The 17,728-nt window shown below is 44.3% G+C and overlaps 1 protein-coding gene across 5 annotated transcripts in view; it reads right to left on the bottom strand.

The window, feature by feature from the left end:
* Window positions 1-14,044, bottom strand: part of LOC132238610 (lymphocyte antigen 75-like) — a 129,496-nt gene extending 115,452 nt beyond the window's left edge. For 4 of the 5 annotated variants that reach the window (XM_059704333.1, XM_059704329.1, XM_059704331.1 and 1 more), the window contains exons 1-3: window positions 13,893-14,044; window positions 5,259-5,630; window positions 207-377 (exon numbers count right to left, since the gene is read on the bottom strand). In XM_059704333.1, coding sequence (XP_059560316.1) covers window positions 207-377; window positions 5,259-5,630; window positions 13,893-13,986 — 637 coding nt within the window. In that variant the 5' untranslated portion in view covers window positions 13,987-14,044. Of the gene's footprint in view, window positions 1-206; window positions 378-5,258; window positions 5,631-11,400; window positions 11,473-13,892 lie in introns of all 5 variants that reach the window. The other variant, XM_059704332.1, reaches the window with a different exon arrangement.
* Between the last annotated feature and the right edge of the window lie 3,684 nt (window positions 14,045-17,728).

Here is a 17,728-nt window from a genome sequence, read left to right as displayed (position 1 = left end):
CTGTCTTTGTTCTCTTCCTGGCCTATTTTTGAAAGCAGGTTCATAGCTATATATTAGTTCTCCCTTTCCTCAAATATATACTCCTTGTTTACGATTATATTTGTTCTGATCATTTCTGAATACCTTGGACTCTTCCTTCACCCCTTCACCTCTGGGAAATGGTATCTTTTTCTTTCCATATGTAAAGTGTACTAGCCCATACATACCTGGGTTTAAGCAGATACCCCACTCTTGATCATATTCATAATTTAAGGTGGTTGCACACCATGGCCCACTGTGCTCTTCATCATGGATGCACTCATGATGCCAGGTCTCAGCAACTAAGAATGGAAATTCACAAGGTCTTCCATAGGCGTTTCCATCTATGGTGTATATCTCTGTGGGGTGGGGGGTGGGAGAGGAGAAGATAGAGGAAAGGAGAGTTAATCACTGGATAATCAGCTTCAGTTAACTAATTTCTAAAACTGCTTTGGAAGAAGGGTGGTTGTTTTCACTTATGAGCATGCAGTATTTGGGCAGGCTGCGTGGTGTAGAAATTCACAGCACAAATGCTGACTGCCCAGGTCTGGACTTGAACTCTGGCTTCGCCACTGACCAACTGTGTGCCTGTGGACAAGCTCTCCAACCTCTATGAGCCTCCGTTTCTGCATTTGCAAATTAGGAATCACAGTACCTAGCTCATAGGTTTGTTCATGAGGATTCAATGAGGTAATCCATGTAAAACTTCATTTATTGTGATATGATAAAGAGCTAAAACACTGTGGCTTGATCAAGAGACAATCAATTGGCTACTGTGGTTGGCACAGTATTTCACCAGAAGGAAAGCCCTGCCTGAGATTAAACACATACTCTGTATTCTTTTCTTCAGTAAGAGTGGGGTCAGTAAAATACCTTGGAATCACTGAAGGTGGGTGTGGACTTTGGAACCCACTGTGGAGATAGAGACATGGACAAATAGCCCTGTTCTTCACAGAGAGAATTGAGGTGGTAGAGTGTGGTACAATTGAGGCTGTAGGTTTTGAGGAAGTGGGAGGAAGAGCTGCTGGATCTCTGAGTGAATTTTTGGAGAGGGGCAGCACATGGTAATTCAGGTTATAAAAGAAGAACCTGCTTCAACTGGGGAGAATCACTTTTTTCATTTCAATAACTTTCCCTGATACACTCATGGAGAGGAACTGAAAAGTTATTTTAACCTCAAATATACCTAGAAATACTAAAGGAAGTGCTCAATACTTATGTTAATAACAGACCTCTTGGAAAGGTGTTTTTTATAGAACAGCTAACCCTATAACTATTTTGGTCGCCTTTTTCCACATCTGTAATTTTTTAGAAACTATGATCATTACCAGATTAAAGAATGGCTATTAAGTAAAGTATAGGAATCAGATCTTATCACCTTTTACCAGGTTAGTAGGGTCCCTTAGAATGTCTCTTATATTTGCATAAAAGTGTACTTAAGATAGTATTTGGTTCCACATTCTTTATTCTTCTCAAATGTTCATTTAACTGAAGGGTGAGGTGGCAGGATAGTAAGAAGCTAGGAAAATTCCTTGACAAGCAGAATAATGGAAACTGAGCCTCAGCACAAGGACTCATAGCTGGCTCTCTTGTTAGAGCACGCCCACACCTTGAATTTCTGCTGGTTTTCTTTTGAACTCAGGGTCCCACCAGACTTGCATTCATGGGCTTACCTCATGACCCTGTCTCCAAGGCCCCTTTTTCTCTGACTTTCTCTCTCCTGCTGTTTCTTCTACCTTCAGCCCTTCCTTCGTTTCACAAACATACTCTCAAAACCAACTGGACTTGTAGTGTGAAACCTTTCCACTCTACAGGCGGGCCCAAGGCAGACCCACCCCCGGCCCAGACCCCATCTGGTAACAGTGAGCCTTAACTTAATATTAAGCAGCAATACAGCAAAAGGTAAGAATAATTTAGATGTTTTTATTTGCAAGAAATCTCTTAGTTTTGTTTTCCTCTGACATAGAAATGGATCTGAACAGGGTATTTCTGTTAAATTGTAATCTGTCCTTATATTTTATAAGGATCTTGCGTATAACCTAAGTTTTGTTTTTAACCATACTCAAACTCCCAAGACCTCATGACCAATTTCTCTTCCCATATTACAACACTTAATAGGAGAGTCCCTGAGCACAATGATTATTACTTATGGAAACATCAGTTTCTTTTCTAAATTCTTGTGTTTCTCATACAAAGTGCTTTCCCATACATTTCTTTCACTTCCGCATTACCATAAGCCCCTGGAGTCAGTAGGGCAAGTATTACAAGTGAGGATCAACTGGCTACTCTGGTTGGCAGAGTATTTCACCTGCCTGAGATTAAATGTATACTCTGTCTCCTTTTCTTTAGTAAAAGTGGGGCCAGTAAAATACCTTGGAATCACTGAAGTTGGGTGTGGACTTTGGAACCCACTGTGGAGTCAGAGACATGGACAAATAGCCCCGTGAAATCCCCGTTTTGCTGAGTAATTAAACGAGTCAGCCAGTCCCTTAGTAGTAACTGACAGAACCGGCTCTTTGATTAGAGTCCTTAACATATAAGAACAACTTGTGACAGCAATGGCTGTCTTCTCAGGTTTCAAGTTACGTTTCATAGCTGGAAGCTGGGCTTCCTTTGAAAAGCTCTCCGATTCACAATATGCTCTGTGGAAAGATAAGCATAGAACCACCACCCTAAGGGCAGCTGCTAAATTATGCTAACTATTCATGATGAGTTTTATTCTCACACATTTCTTTGCTGCTGCTAGATCTCTTAAATGCCATAGGCTTCTCTAGAAAAATAGACTTTCCTCCGAAGAATCGTCTCCGAATGGGGTTAGTAGCCTTTAAAATGATGAGGCACCTACATGGAAAAGTAATATAAAAATTTTTGGTAATATTAGACAAAACATCTTCAATGGTTAAAAGAAGTTGGCAGGCTTCTAAGAGCTGCTCAAAATTCAGAGAGCTCTACAACCACAGCTCCAATCAAAGTCCATTTCCTCTGCATAATTCACCAAATGTTCAAAATGTGAAGAGTGCTAGCAAGGCCAAGATATCGTAATGATATAAATGCCTATCTGGATGCTAGTCAAAGCAGTTTATTTGTAAAATGTATACAGTTACTTTTCTCTGGTGAACATGACTCACACAGGATGGGGGTTGGCTAGAGAGGCAACCCAGAACACAATGACAAATAACTGTTCTTATATTAGAAGTAAAATATTTACACAGCAAAAGCCAAGGGAGAAATAAAGTAGCTATATTTGGGGAACACAATCCTGGCGTGGAGCTGCAGCTTTGCTGTAACAAGCGTGGTAACTTTGGACTTTGCTTTGTTGCATCTCTGGCATCTTATCTTTCTTTCCTCTATATAATTAGATAAGAAGAGGGGCAGGGACCAGTATGGGGAGTCTGAGAGAGAGCAGTCCTAGAAAAAGCCCCTAACTTAAGATAGCAGTCTCTGATTTAAGAACAAGAAGGGACTACATAGATTTGGGTAAAATTGCCAGGACTTAGTATTTGATTACATTCCAACAGTGGGAGAGGAAATCAGGCCAACTCTAGGGTGACTTACAGATTTCTGACAGACTTGACTTGGAAGGTACCAATCATCAGGAGAGGAATGGAAAAGAGGCAGATTTGGTCTTGGGCTCTGTGCAAATTAAATCCTGAAGTTTAAGGTGAGAAGTCAGAACTACATGTGCCTTCTCTTTGAAATTTATAAATTTCTTATTTCAAAATTTGCTGTTCCAAATACTATGTGGTAAGGTCAAGAAACCCTCTACACCCATTTGACTCTCTCTGGGGTGGTGCCTTCGATGGGTTCTTAACCTTTTGGGGGCCACCATTCACTTTGACAGTGGGCCCCTTTCTCGGGAGAATATTATAAATGCATAAAATAAAACACATCGGATTACAAAGAAAACCTGTTATATTGACATGGAGGCATTTTGGGCATTGAAGGAACTTAAAATTACAACTATGTCCCTCAAAAGAATTAGAGGCAAGAGACAGAGTCCTGTCAAGAAAATTATACTTTCTGTTCCTTAAACAAAGACAATGAAACAAATCAAATCCAGTTCAAAAGGTATTTTGTCTCGTTCCTCGTTTTCTCTTAGTTGCCAAGTTGGAGAAGGCTTGACAACACAAAATTTAAACTTGCCATTAAGAAAGCAATTGCTTTTTAAGGCCAGGAGGAAACTGGCTAGCAGAAACAGACCTGTTCAAATAGGCAAGGGTCAAGGATCGAAGAAAAGGAAAATCCCACCCCTAACTCTCTAATATTTCCCTGTAACAGCAGAACCTGACATCTCAGAGGCAGCTGCATGTGCATTAGAAAAGAGAAAAGGGTTCCCTCAGGGCAAAACTTGCACAGATAAGGGGGAAAATGGCAGGCCAGATAATACTTAAATGAACTTTAAGAGAAGAGGGAAAAATCTCTGTAAAGTTGTGTAAATTTACAAAGAAGAGCAAAGGTGAGATAATAGTTAAGACTTAAAAGATAATTAAAGATATACGTATATCTCAACTTCTGATGTAATTTAGAGCAACAGATTGAAAAAAGATTTGCTTGGGGGAGAGCTATTTACATGTAGAGGTTTAAAGAATAAATCTGCTCGTTCTTTTTAAACTTTGATCAAGTCTCTAGACTCAGAACAAAGTTCACAATCAACTCCCCAAAGGCAATAATCATGTACTCATTTTTGGAAGCAATTGAGAAAAAGTTAACTATCACAGTGTAATAGGCACACCAAAAAGAAGTACGTAAACCCACCCGAGGCTCCTCAGTTTTTCCATTACATCAAAATCTGCAGATAAGAAAAAAATATATTTCATTTTTTTCTTTCTCTTTCTTCTTTTATCATTTAGAATAGGTCCGGCTTTACTACATCATTTGACTTTTATCCTGTACGAAGGATTTCCTGTTACCCTGACTTTTCTTTGTTCTGGAGTTCAGGATGTAATCATGAAAAGCAGGTAAACACATGCTCAGGCATCAGGGAGATTTCCAATTCCGGGGTGGCACAGAATTGCTGTGTGACTTGTGACAAGGCACGTACCTCTCCCAGCCTTGCCTGCAACAGAGGGCAAACAGCACTGAACCCACAGGGATAGTTCAGAGTTACTGCCCAGTGGCTGGAACGGAAGGCTAGCTCACTGCCCATACCCTTGTACAACTTTGTGGTCAGTTGTGCATGTTTAACAGCACATTTACTAAACACAACAGCAAATGAGTCCAAGTCCCTCTCCAATACTCACCATGGTAAGGCTGGGCACAGAGGTTTTCCCCCGAGCCTCCTTTCTTCCAGCCGTCAGATGAATCTGTGCTTGCAATGGCGAATCCATCCTTCAGAACCAACCTGGACTGGGCCGCTCCATACAGAGAGTGGTGCTCGCATTTCCACCACAGCATGGCTCTGGCGTCACAGCTGAACATCCTCAAGGAGTCTGTGGGTTTGGTAATATCGAGGCCAAGGCACTTCTGGGATTGCAAGTGAAAGAGCCGATGCTGGGACACCCACTTCCACAACATGTCCTCGGTTCTGTTACACTCCTTGGCTACTATCCAGCCATTTAGTGGCTTGATACACTGACCCGTGTTTTCATTGACGATGGTGAATGGATCATTCCCTGAGTCAAGACAGACAAAGAAGGTGTTTCAGGATTCTGAATTATGTGGCCAATGTGCCTTGGCCTCTGCTGGGTGGGGAGAATGTGAGCACCATGGGACCGTTCCTACCTCCGCGCTGTATAAGCTGTGATGTACTACAAGGTCAGAGGACAGTGGTGGCCAGCGAGGCAGTACAGTGTTGGGGATGAGCCTGGGCTCTAGGGCCGCTCTGACTGGGTTCAGTCCGCCTCTGCTACTTGCTAGTCATGTTATCAAGGCAAGTTATTTAACTGCTGTACCTCAGTTTCTTCTGTTGTAGAACAGTACTTCACACAGTAGATGTGAGGATGAAATGAGCTTATACATACAAAGCACTTAGAATAGTATGTCTATTGTTATTATTATTCCATGAAATGCCCTCCCTCCTTTAGTTAACAAGATAAGGAAACTCCTTAGTTTTCATTTCCTTTAGACAGATGGTCTACAGTCAATGAAAAATTGAGTCTATTCTGGACAACTCTGTCTTGCTTCCACTTTACTACGGCAGGTAGATTATTACATGACATTGATGTATCTCAGAGGAGATGGGCAGGTAAATGACTACATGTCGATGTGTCTCAGAGGAGATGGAGAGACTTCTGAGGGTCCCAAGGAGATGGAGGTCTGGTTCTGAGGGTAGGGGGGAATCTGTGGCCAACTCCATCGCAGCACCTCCAGGAAGGTGAGGGCAAACCCTGGGGAGGGGCTGAGGGCAGAAAGCTTACAGTGTGGATGACTTTGGGAGCCCAAATCTGAGCCACAGGATTTAAGACCCAGTAGGATTGGACAATGGAAAACTCAGAAGTAACCAGTGTTGAGCTGACAGGGAAAGAGGAACCTCCCTGAATGCTCCCGACAGTTTTGCATGAGCTGGGGAAGACGGCGGTAATAAAGAAACTGAAGTTCTGTTAACCTGATGAAATGGGACCTCAGAATAAAACGTAATTTGCTATTATGAAAATAAAGTCATGCATTGTTTCTTGCACAGCTAAGTTTGTGGAGCAAGATTCACATCTGTCACAACAATCCACAACTGAACAATTTGATCAGTGCTTTTACAAAGAAACATTTTTTTTCATGTTGACGAGAGTAAAGCTGAAATAGTTCTGACAAACTTAAATAATCACGATCAATGAACCAAAGTATTCAGCAGAAGGCCCTATAAAATTTTAGTTCCCAAAAGGCACTTTCATTTTGATGCCAGTTTCACAATCACTTATTTGACTAACATTAAACACCGTTTCTAATAATAATTCACAGGCTTTCAGAGTGACACATTTTCATTCCAAGGACTGGAGGGGGGATTTAACTATGTAAATAATAACTATAGAATTAAGTCCAATTCCAGTTTGAACTTTGGACAGAGCTTTTTTATTTAAATAGCAGCAGCAGCTACAAGAGAAATGATAGGAACAATAAAATCATTTAAAACTTTGTTATTTCTGCTTTCAAATCTGTATTTTAAAATATAGCATAGGGTGGAAGCTAAGTATGTTTGCCCTCACTCTTTCTCCCTTGACATCACTCTGTCATTCTCTACTTTGTGGACACAGTTTGGGAAGATAGTCAACAAAAAAAGAAAATGTACTACCTTAGAAGATTATCACTCACACTTTCTCTAATGTCCTCCTCCCCCATTTCCAATAGCCACTGAGCCCCAGGATGCAGCTCTTTACTAAACTATTCTCTCTCACCTCTCCAAAATAAATCTTGTGTTCCCAGGTATCAGGAGTTACTGCAGAAAAAAAGAAGTCTGCTCCTACAAAAAAAAAATAGGTGGCTGCCACCCTTTGCTGTGGCCTTACTGCTCTCTTTCCTAGGCACTCAGCTCTGTGCCCCTTAACACCAACCAGGTGAACTGGACACAGAGCAGCTTTGTCTGTCTTTGTGGCTTGGAGTTCTAGATTTTTCAGGTTGCCTCTGCCAAATCCAAAGGATTAGCTATGGTTCTCAGTACAGTGGCAGTGGAATAAGGAGTTAGGGATCCTAGATTAAAGACCTATCTCTGCTACCAGTTAGCCTCAGGGAAGTCACTTAATCTCCTCAGGGTTTCCATATCTCCAAATGTAAGATGAAAGTAGTGGAACATAAGGTATCTAATCCACTTCCAATTCTAACATCATATACTTCCAGAGGATCACAGTTTTTTCAGTCTTGCAGGTTTTATTGGTCGTTGCTAAGTTCATTGCATATTGTTCTTTTAAAAAAATTTTTTATTGACAAAGTTGGAGGGATCACAATACCAGATATCAAGCTATATTACAAAGCCACTGTTCTCAAAACTGCCTGGTACTGGCACAAGAACAGATATATAGACCAAAGGAACCGAACAGAGAACCCAGAAATTGATCCAAGCCATTATGTTCAGTTAATATTTGACAAAGGAGGCAAGGGCATACAATGGGAGTCAAGACAGTCTCTTCAATAAATGGTATTGGAAAAATTGGTCAGATACATGCAAAAAAATGAAACTAGACCACCAACTTACACCATACACAAAAATAAACTCAAAATGGATAAAGGACTTAAACGTAAGATGGGAAACCATAAAAATCTTAGAAGAATCTGCAAGCAGCAAAATAGCAGACATATGTTGTAGCAATATCTTTACTGATACAGCTCCAAGGGCAATGGAAACTAAGGAGAAAATAAACAAATGGGACTACATCAAAATTAAAAGCTTCTGCACAGCAAAAGAAACCATTAACAAAACAACAAGAAAGCCAACTGCATGGGAGAACATATTTGCAATGTTATCTCTGATAAGGGTTTAATCTCCAACATTTACAGGGAACTCATACAACTTAACAAAAGGAAGATAAACAATCCAATCAAAAAATGGGCAAAGGAACTAAATAGACACTTTTCAAAAGAGGACATAGAGAAGGCCAAGAGACACATGAAAAAATGCTCAAAGTCACTAATCATCTGAGAGATGTAAATCAAAACAACAATGAGGTACCATCTCACACCTGTCAGACTGGCTATCATCAACAAATCAACAAACAGCAAGTGCTGGAGAGGATGCGGAGAAAAAGGAACCCTCGTGCACTGCTGGTTGGAATGCAGACTGGTGCAGCCACTGTGGAGAACTGTGTGGAGTTTCCTCAAAAAATTAAAAATGGGCCGAAACCGGTTTGGCTCAGTGGATAGAGCGTCGGCTTGCGGACTGAGAGGTCCCAGGTTCGATTCTGGTCAAGGGCATGTACCTGGGTTGCGGGCACTTCTCTAGTGGGAGATGTGCAGGAGGCAGCTGATCGATGTTTCTCTCTCATCGATGTTTCTAACTCTCTATCTCTCTCCCTTCCTCTCTGTAAAAAAAAAAAAAAAAAAAAAAAAAAAAAAAAAAAAAAAAAAAAAATCAAAAAATGGAACTCCCATTCGACCCAGCGATCCCACTTCTAGGAATATATCCCAAGAAATCAGAAATACCAATTAGAAAGGATATATGCACCCCCTGTGTTCATAGCAGCACAATTTACAATAGCTAAGATTTGGAAACAGCTTAAGTGCCCATCAGCAGATGAGTGGATTAAGAAACTGTGGTACATCTACACAATGGAATACTATGCTGCTATAAAAAAGAAGGAACTTTTACCATTTGCAACAGCATGGATGGACCTGGAGAGCATTATGCTAAGCAAAATAAGCCAGTTGGAGAAAGATAAATATTACAGGATCTCACTCATTTGTGGAATATAATGAACAACATAAACTGATGAACAAAATTAGATCCAGAGACAGAGAAACACCAAACGGACCATCAAACTTCAGAGGGAAGGCAGGGGAGGGCGAGGAGGGGGAGTGGGGTAAGAGATCAACCAAAGGACTTGTATGCATGCATATTAGCATAAGCAAAGGACATGGACACTGAGGTGGTAGGGGCTTGTCCTGGGGGTGGGAGTGGGCGGGATGGGGGAAAAAGGAGACATATGTAATACTTTAAACAATAAAAAAAATTTTCTTATTGAAGTTATTGGGGTGGCACTGGTTAATAAAATTATATAGATTTCGAGTATATAATTCTATAATACATCATTTATATATTGTATTGTGTTCATCATTCAAAGTCAAGTCTCTTTCCATCACCACTTTTCCCCCCTTTACCCTCTTCTACCTCCTCCCAACCCTCTTTCCCTCTTATAATCACCGTATTGTTGTCTGTGTCTATGAGTTGTTGTTTTTTCTTAATTCAGTCACCTTTTTCACCCAGGCCCCACGTCCTCTCTCCTCGGACAGCTGTCAGTCTGTTTTCTATCCATGGGTCTGTTTCTATTTTGTTTATTTTATTCATTCGATTCCACATATAAGTGAAATCATATAATATTTGTCTTTCTCTGAGTGCTTATTTCACTTAGCATAATACTCTCCAGCTCCATCCAGGGTGTCACAAAAGGTAAGATTTTCTTCTTTTTTACGGCCAAGTAGTATTCCATTGTGTAAATGTACCACAGCTTTTTTTTTTTTTTTAATCTAGTCATCTATTTTTGGACACTTAAGCTGCTTCCAAATCTTGGCTATTGCAAATAATACTGCAATGAACATAGAAGTGCACACTGCATATTGGTCTTGAACCAATGTCCACAACTTTATTATGTCACACTAATGTTAGCAGCATTTTAGGTCATTCTAATCGCATTTGTATTGAGCATGTGCACTTAGGTGACAGTGATGCTTTACAAATGTTCTTCAGAAGAGAAGAACTACGTACCCTTTTCCATTTATTTCTGGGATTCCTGGAGATTTGACAAGCTCGTTGAGACCATAGGAGAGGTGGACAGTAGCATGGAATAGTTATGTTAAAGAGGAGTTGCCAAGCTTCTTACCTAATTGCAACACCTAAGTTTCTAGCGACTTGCTCATTCTAAACTTGTCTTTTACCCTAGTATAGACATCAATGTTGGGTACATACATTCTTTTGAATTAGTGTTTTGGGTTTCTTTGGATTAATTCCCAGAAGTATAATCACTGGGTCATAAGGCCTTTCCATTTTTGTTTTTTTTTGAGGCAACTCCATACTTCTTTCTACAGTGGCTGTACCAATTCGCATTCCCACAAACAGTGCACAAGGGTTCTCTTTTCTCTATACATGTGCCCCTGTGTTCATTGCAGCATTATTTACAATAGCCAAGATTTGGAAGCAGCCCAGTGTCCATCAGTAGATGAGTTGATAAAAAAGCTTTGGTAAATTTACACAATAGAATACTACTCTGCCATAAAAAGGAAGAATATTTTACTCTTTGTGACAGTATGGATGGATCTGGAGAACATTATGCTAAGTGAAAAGGCCAGTCACAGAACAAGTACCATATGATTTTACTTGTATGTGAAATTTAATGAACTGAACTACCAAGCAAAACAGACAGACTCATAGAAAGAGAGCAGGCAGACAACTCTGATTGTGGGGGAATATTGGGGGAAGGGGTGTGCAGGGTTTGAGCAAAAAAGATTAAAAAAGAGAGAGAACTCATGAACAATGCAGTGATTGTGGGGGGGATGGGGTGGGTGAAGGGAAAGAGGGCATAGAGGGGTAAAGTGATAATGGAAAAAATAAAATAAAATAAACATAAAAAAGTAAAATAAACATCAATGTTTGACATCTATACTGGTCACTTAGCATAGGCATTAATTATTGATATGATTTAAGGAAACTTGTTACTAGCCTTCATACATAATGTATAAGCATTTGTCCATAATATATAAGCTAGGGAGAGTCTTGCCTCCTCGTGATATGGCTCCATCTTCCCTTACCCTTAGCAGGAGCTGTTCAGCCTGCCACAGCTTGTGACTCTACTGGGATGGTAGGTTGAAGAGTGAGAAGGACTGACAAAGTGTGAAAATAATTTTTCATTTAGAAAATTTATTAAATGAAGGTGAATAAAATATTTCAGAAATGCATTACACTTTGAAAAGATAATTATAGAGCAATTTACAAAACACGATCCTTTATTAATAGCTTTATATTGCATCTTGTTCACTTAACAACTTTATGCTGGTCCTAAATGGAATTTTAATGTTTCTCTCCAAATATAATATTGAGACGCGTCTAAATGGCAGAGGTTGATAAAAAGAAGCCTCATCACCCCCTAGTAGCACGTTCTGCATGCTTCATTTTATATAAACATTCTAGTGGCGTTTGAGAGGAAATGGCTGCATAGCATTATCATAAATTGAAAATGAATTTTTAGTATTTTCACATCCATCAATGGAAAACTATCTCTTATTGTCTGATCATTAAGTAATTCCTATCTTATAAGCCCTAAACCAAAGAGCTTTGCACGTTCCAAAGAGAAGCTAGACATCAACATTTTATAACTACAGACAAGTGGAGAGGGAGATGCTTGGGAAGGCCAGAGGAAGAAGGCTGTGGCATTTCTAATTTCAGGGGAACTCCCACAGCCCACACTGTGAGCGTTTTGTGGTGTCACTATCCTGTGTGCAGTGTACAGGTGCAGGAGGAGGCAACGAGAAGTCTGGCTTTGCCAGTTCAAAAGGGGTCCTGAAGTGACGGTTGGGTCCATGGCAGTCTACCAGAAGTCAGAAAGTCATGGAGCCCAGATTGAATGGTGTGGGCTGGTGAGAGCCTCAGAAGTTCCTGAAGGATTGGTTTACTTCAAGCTGTTAGCTCTCCGATGAGGCAAAGAAGTAAACGAAGCAATTGGCACCTCCCCAAGAACGCAGAGGTACTCCTCCAGCATCTGAGCAACGGAGACCACCTGCACACACCTAGCCAACATGTGATGAAATGCATGCGGTTAGCAGCATCATGAAGCTGACAGACTGCCAAACAAGCTACGGAAATGGCTGGGGTTTCAAGCTTCCAGTGCTTTCTTTAATGGGACCACAAGTCTGGGCTGAGGGTGTGAGAAAGCCAACCGGAGCAGCTGCTAAGGGGGAGGAAGGATGCCAAGGAGACAAATGAGGACCTAGTGCAGGGAGGGTGCAGTTAACCCTTTGCTCTTTGCTTGGGGTTGGTGAGAAAGACCAGAGATGGTAGAGTTTGCAAAATTCTGAGAGACAAAATTGATAAGGCTACAACAGATGTAGATAGAAACCAAGAGCTTAGTGATTGAAAGGTTAGTGTGTTCGACCGTAAGTTAACTGCTGCAGTAAAAATGTTCTCCCTGGATTGCGGGGCAGGCTGACTAGAATTCTCACAGCAATAAAGAACTCTTGGTAGTTTCCAACACAGAGGGTCAGAGAAGAATGGAGAAGTGGGAGCCAGAGGAGGGTCTTGGATGTGGGCAGGGGGATGCCACTGACACTCTGAGAAACCTCTTCCCAACACTCTCTGAAAAAAAGTCGAACTTGGATAGTAACTTAGTTTAGCTGCAAAGAAAACAAGATCCACACGCAACGTGAGGTTTTCAAAAAATTCCCATGACCATCTTTCACTTCCTCTTACAGCAAAGGTAAGCCGTGGGTGGGGACTCCCAAAGTCTTCAGCAGATCTGCCAAGGCGAAAAGAGAAAGTAAAAGCAAATTCCAGTCGCTGCCAAGGGGGATGGTGAGGCTGACACTACCTAGACTAGAGCATCTGCTAAGGTGCTAGGTTCCTGGTCCTGCTTTCGCAGTGAGAGGCAGGAAATCTCAGGGTAGGCGACCTGTCCTCCAGCGAGAGGCCCCTGGTGAGCCTTTGGGCGTGAAAACCAACGAGGAGAAAGGGCTGCTGCTCCAGGCACTGAGGCGGGGACATCACAGCAGTCATGATCCTGATCGCTTCAAGAGACATGGCTTAACCTGGCTTCCTTTCACGTGCATCCCTGGGCACAGTTAAGTCGGGAATCATTACTCATCCTTGGCGCTGTGGGTGGAGAGCGCCTCTGGACACTCCAAGTGGCACAAGTGACCAAGGGGATGGGACGGGAGGAGTACTGAGAAGCCCTCTGCTCCAGGGAAGCAAGCAGGAGGAGAGAGGATGAGGGAGGCGGGGGAGGGAAGACCCAGAAAAGACTCATTGCCCCTCCCCGACGCTGGGCTCCTAGCCCTCGGCTCCGGAAAGGCCCGGCCCTCCCACGCCCCACGCAGCCATCCTCCCGGCCCCGCCACCCCTACCGAGGGCAACCGAGCGCCTTCTCCCCAGACCTCTCCTTCGGCTCACTTGTCCGGCTCCAGACCCCCGAGCAACGCAGAGAGGACTGGGCCCTGGAGCTCAGGTCTAACCCGAACCAAGGGAAGTCAGCAGCCCGGGCAGCGACGAGGCCCCCCGCCGGCTGGCGGGCGGACGCACCCACCCCGGTTACCTGCGCGGCCAAAGGGCTCCGCCAGCTCGAAGCATTGAAGGAGCAGCACGAGGAGCTCCGCCGCGCAGCGAGCGGTGGCCCAGCGCGTCCTCATCCTGACCGGCCCTACCGCGTCCTCGGGCGCAGGTGGCACCCAGACTTTCGGGGTGCGCCCAACCTGCCCCACCAGCGCCCTTGCCCTTAGGCTCCCGGGGCGCCCCCGCCCCCCGCCCCCTCAGCCAATCAGATCACCATGAATTGGGTCCCGGGCTGGGCAGGGCGGGGCGGGGCGGGGTAGGAGGCGGGGAGAGGACGTGCAGGAGCTTTGCGCACCTGTGACGGGCGGGGCCGCGAGGAGGCGGGAAGTGAGCGTGCGCCCGCTAGCTGAGCCGTGCAGACGGGCGGGCTTGGGGGTCCTGGCCCTGCCTCCGGTCAATCTGGCCCAGCCTCCGGCCCATCCAGCCCCGGAGACGCGGCTTGCTGGGACTTGGCACTGCCCCAGTGGCTGGGTTCCGTCAGTGTAGGACTTGTCCTCTGCCCAGCGCTCTTGTCACAGGTGGTTTCTTCCTGGCATGGCTCGGTTAGAAAAGCAACCACATCTCGTTCTCCCAAGGAGGAAATGTACGTCCGTTGCGGTGCAGCTGTGGTCAAGCCAAAGAGACCAGTCGTCCTTGGCAACGTCTTGCGTATTTTGATAGAGCAAACAAAGGTGAGGTAACGCACCCTGCAGTTGGCCTGCAGTTGTTGAAGAATTAAAGGCAAGACCTATTGCAGTGACCCTACGATACTTACAAGATGATTTAGGCTTTGTAACCATCTGATATTTGCAAGATTAAAAAAAATTAATAATAATAATCCTATGGAAGTGTGGAAGTCTGCGCCCAAAACAGGCAATTTTGATAGTAGGATTCATTCCCTCCCTGTGGGAACTGCTATCATTATAAATAGGGTGACCTAAGTTTCCTGGAAATGAAGACCCTATATTTTTAAACCCGTGTTCACTGAGCACCTGGTTTGTACTCAAGATGGCTCCCATCCCTGCCCACGAAGAGGCGAACAGCTAGGTTGTCTTTCCTGATTCCAGCTGCCAAGGCCTTGCTAATGGCTCCAAACCTCCCTTGGCTCTGTTCTCCCTCCAGACTCCCACTTTTCCGAGATAGAAACATTGAGCCCTTGCCATCACAGGGGCTGGGCCCCTCCCAGGATAAGATAAAAAGACATCCCTACCCTCTCAAGCTTGCTGAGTACTGGGGGAGACTGAGGCACACACACAGTAAGGCAGGGCAGAGTGAATGGGGAGACTGGACAAGGCCTTGAAGAATGGGTAATGGGTAGGAGTTTGACCAGGCACACCAGGTGGGAAAATGTAATGCAGTGTCAGAAGACAGTTGAGTCCATTGTGGCTGCTCTGCCGGAAGCATGTGTGCGTGTGTAAGTGAAAGTCGCTGTGGTGGGGAGCTCAGCAGAAATGACAGCAGACAGGTGAGTTGTGGCTATTTTTTGAAGCGCCTTGAATATGATGTAAACACTGACATGATTCTCCAGGGAATGGGCAGTGGAAACTTCTGAGTAAGAGACCCTGCTCGGATTCGTCTGCATCTATTGCTGCTTGCCTTTCTGGTCCTGCCCAGGCTGGAGCTCATTGAGGACATCAGTCTCATATTCTGTATGATCATGTCCTGAACACTGAGGACTAGGCCTGCCTCAGAGTAAGCTCTCAATAAATATCACTGAATTAATGAATTCTTAGAGCTCCCGCCTTAGCCTAAGGCCACATGAGCTCCCACTTTCATTATATTGCAGTAGTTTCTCACTACGCACAGTCATTACCTTCTCAGGCAAATGAACCCTTCTAAACACTGTTTGGAACATGGCACCTTCATTTTACTCTAATCCTTGAACGAGTAACTCAGTAGATAGAGGCGATGGGGAGGAGACTCCAAGCTGCAGCAATGCTGTGAGCAAAATGACAGATATCTGCCACCCACTGGGTATCTGGCCACTGTGCTGAGCATTTCCCATGTGCTCTGCTATCTAACAACCATCCTATGAAGGTACCACTGTTATCCTCATTTTACAAACGCAGACAAGACAGACAAGAAAGATCAATAACCACAAGTGACGATAACAAGGTGGAAATCTGACTTATGAAATTTGTATGAATGTGTGAGAGTGTTACCATTATTTTTCTCAGTTACATTTAGGGAGAGGGAAAATGAGCTTTTAGGACCTTTACAGTCATGTTTTTAATTATAGAATACTAGAGGCCCGGTGCACAAAAATTTGTGCACTCGGGGGGGGGAGGGGGGGTCCCTCAGCCTGGCCTGTGCCCTCTCGCAGTCTAGGACCCCTCGGGAGATAACGACCTGCTGGCTTAGGCCTGCTCCCGGGTGGCAGAAGGCAGGCCCAATCCCTAGGTGCAGCCCCTGGTCGGGCTCAGAGCAGGGCCGATTGGGGAGTTGGGGCGCCGCCCCCTGTCACACTCAAGGCAGGGTCGATGGGGAGGTTGTGGAGCAACCCCCTGTCACACACAGAGCAGGGCCCATCAGGGGGGTTGGGGCTCTGTACCCTGTCACGCACAGAGCAGGGCCCATCAGGGGGTTGGGGTGCTGCCCTCTATCACCCACAGAGCAGGGCAGATCAGGGGGTTGGGGCGCCGCCACTCTCACACTCAGGGCAGGGCTGATGGGGAGGTTATGGCTCTACCCTGTCACACACAGAGCAGGGCCCGTATCAGGCACAGAGCAGGGTGGATAGGGAGGTTGTGGCCCCGCCCCCTGTCACACACAGAGCCGCAGGGCGATCAGGGGGTTTGGGCGCTGCCCCCTGTCACGCTGATCCCGGTGCCGGGAGGCATATTACCCTTTTACTATATAGGGTAGAGGTCTGGTGCATGGGTAGGGCCGGCTGGTTTGCCCTAAAGGGTGTCCTGGATCAGGGTGGGGGTCCCCACTGGGGTGCCTGGCCAGCCTGGGTGAGGGGCTGAGGGCTGTTTTCAGGCTGGGGGTGACTGAACTCCCAAACGCTCCTTTTTTCCTTTTTTTTTTTTTAATTCTGGGCCAGCTTTAGCTTGAGGCTTGGCTCCAGCTCTTAGGCCTCTGGCTGAAAGTAGGTTTCTGGCCTTTGCTTACAATGTTGCCAATCTGCTGGCTGAAGTTGGGCGTATTTGTTACAATGTTTCTTAAACTGCCCGCTCAGAGGCCTGCAGCGGCAGGCAGGGAACGTTGGTTTCCTCCGTCACTGAGGCAACCAAGCCTCATGTTAGTTTCAAGCTGCCTGGCTGCCAGCTGCCATCTTGGCTGACAGTTAATTTGCATATCTCGCTGATTAGCCAATGAAAAGGGTAGCGGTCGTACGCCAATTACCATGTTTCTCTTTTATTAGATAGGATATCAGATCTAAACTAGCTATATTTGTAGGCCTCTTCCAGATCATATGTACCTTTCTTACTCCCATACAGAAGGAACCACTCCTCTGCATTGTTTATCATTCTTTTCTTTCCAGTTTTCCCATATCTGATACATCCCTTACAGTATCTATAACATTGCATATTTTTGATTTTTATGTAAACAGGATCATTTCAAGTTGTTGTTTTTTGGCCACTTACCTTTTTTGCTGCAAATCATGCGCATGACATTCATTTGTGTTGGTGTGTGTTCCTATAGTTCATTCATTTTTACCTGATGTTCCATTATAAGAATAAAGCACACTTTATCCATTCTCTTCTTGATGGACACTTGGTAGGCTCCAGTTGGGTATTGCGCTGTCTTTAGCAATGCCTCTGGGGCCATTTTTGTTCATGTTTCCTCGTGTACATTGCTAGTTGTTCCTGAGGGTATGTTCTTAGAAATGGAATT

Source organism: Myotis daubentonii, chromosome 7 (assembly GCF_963259705.1).
Source record: "Myotis daubentonii chromosome 7, mMyoDau2.1, whole genome shotgun sequence".
NCBI classification, from domain to species: Eukaryota; Metazoa; Chordata; class Mammalia; order Chiroptera; family Vespertilionidae; genus Myotis; species Myotis daubentonii.
Note: the sequence above shows the minus strand (reverse complement) of the source record. Positions and strands in the feature narration are given on the sequence as shown.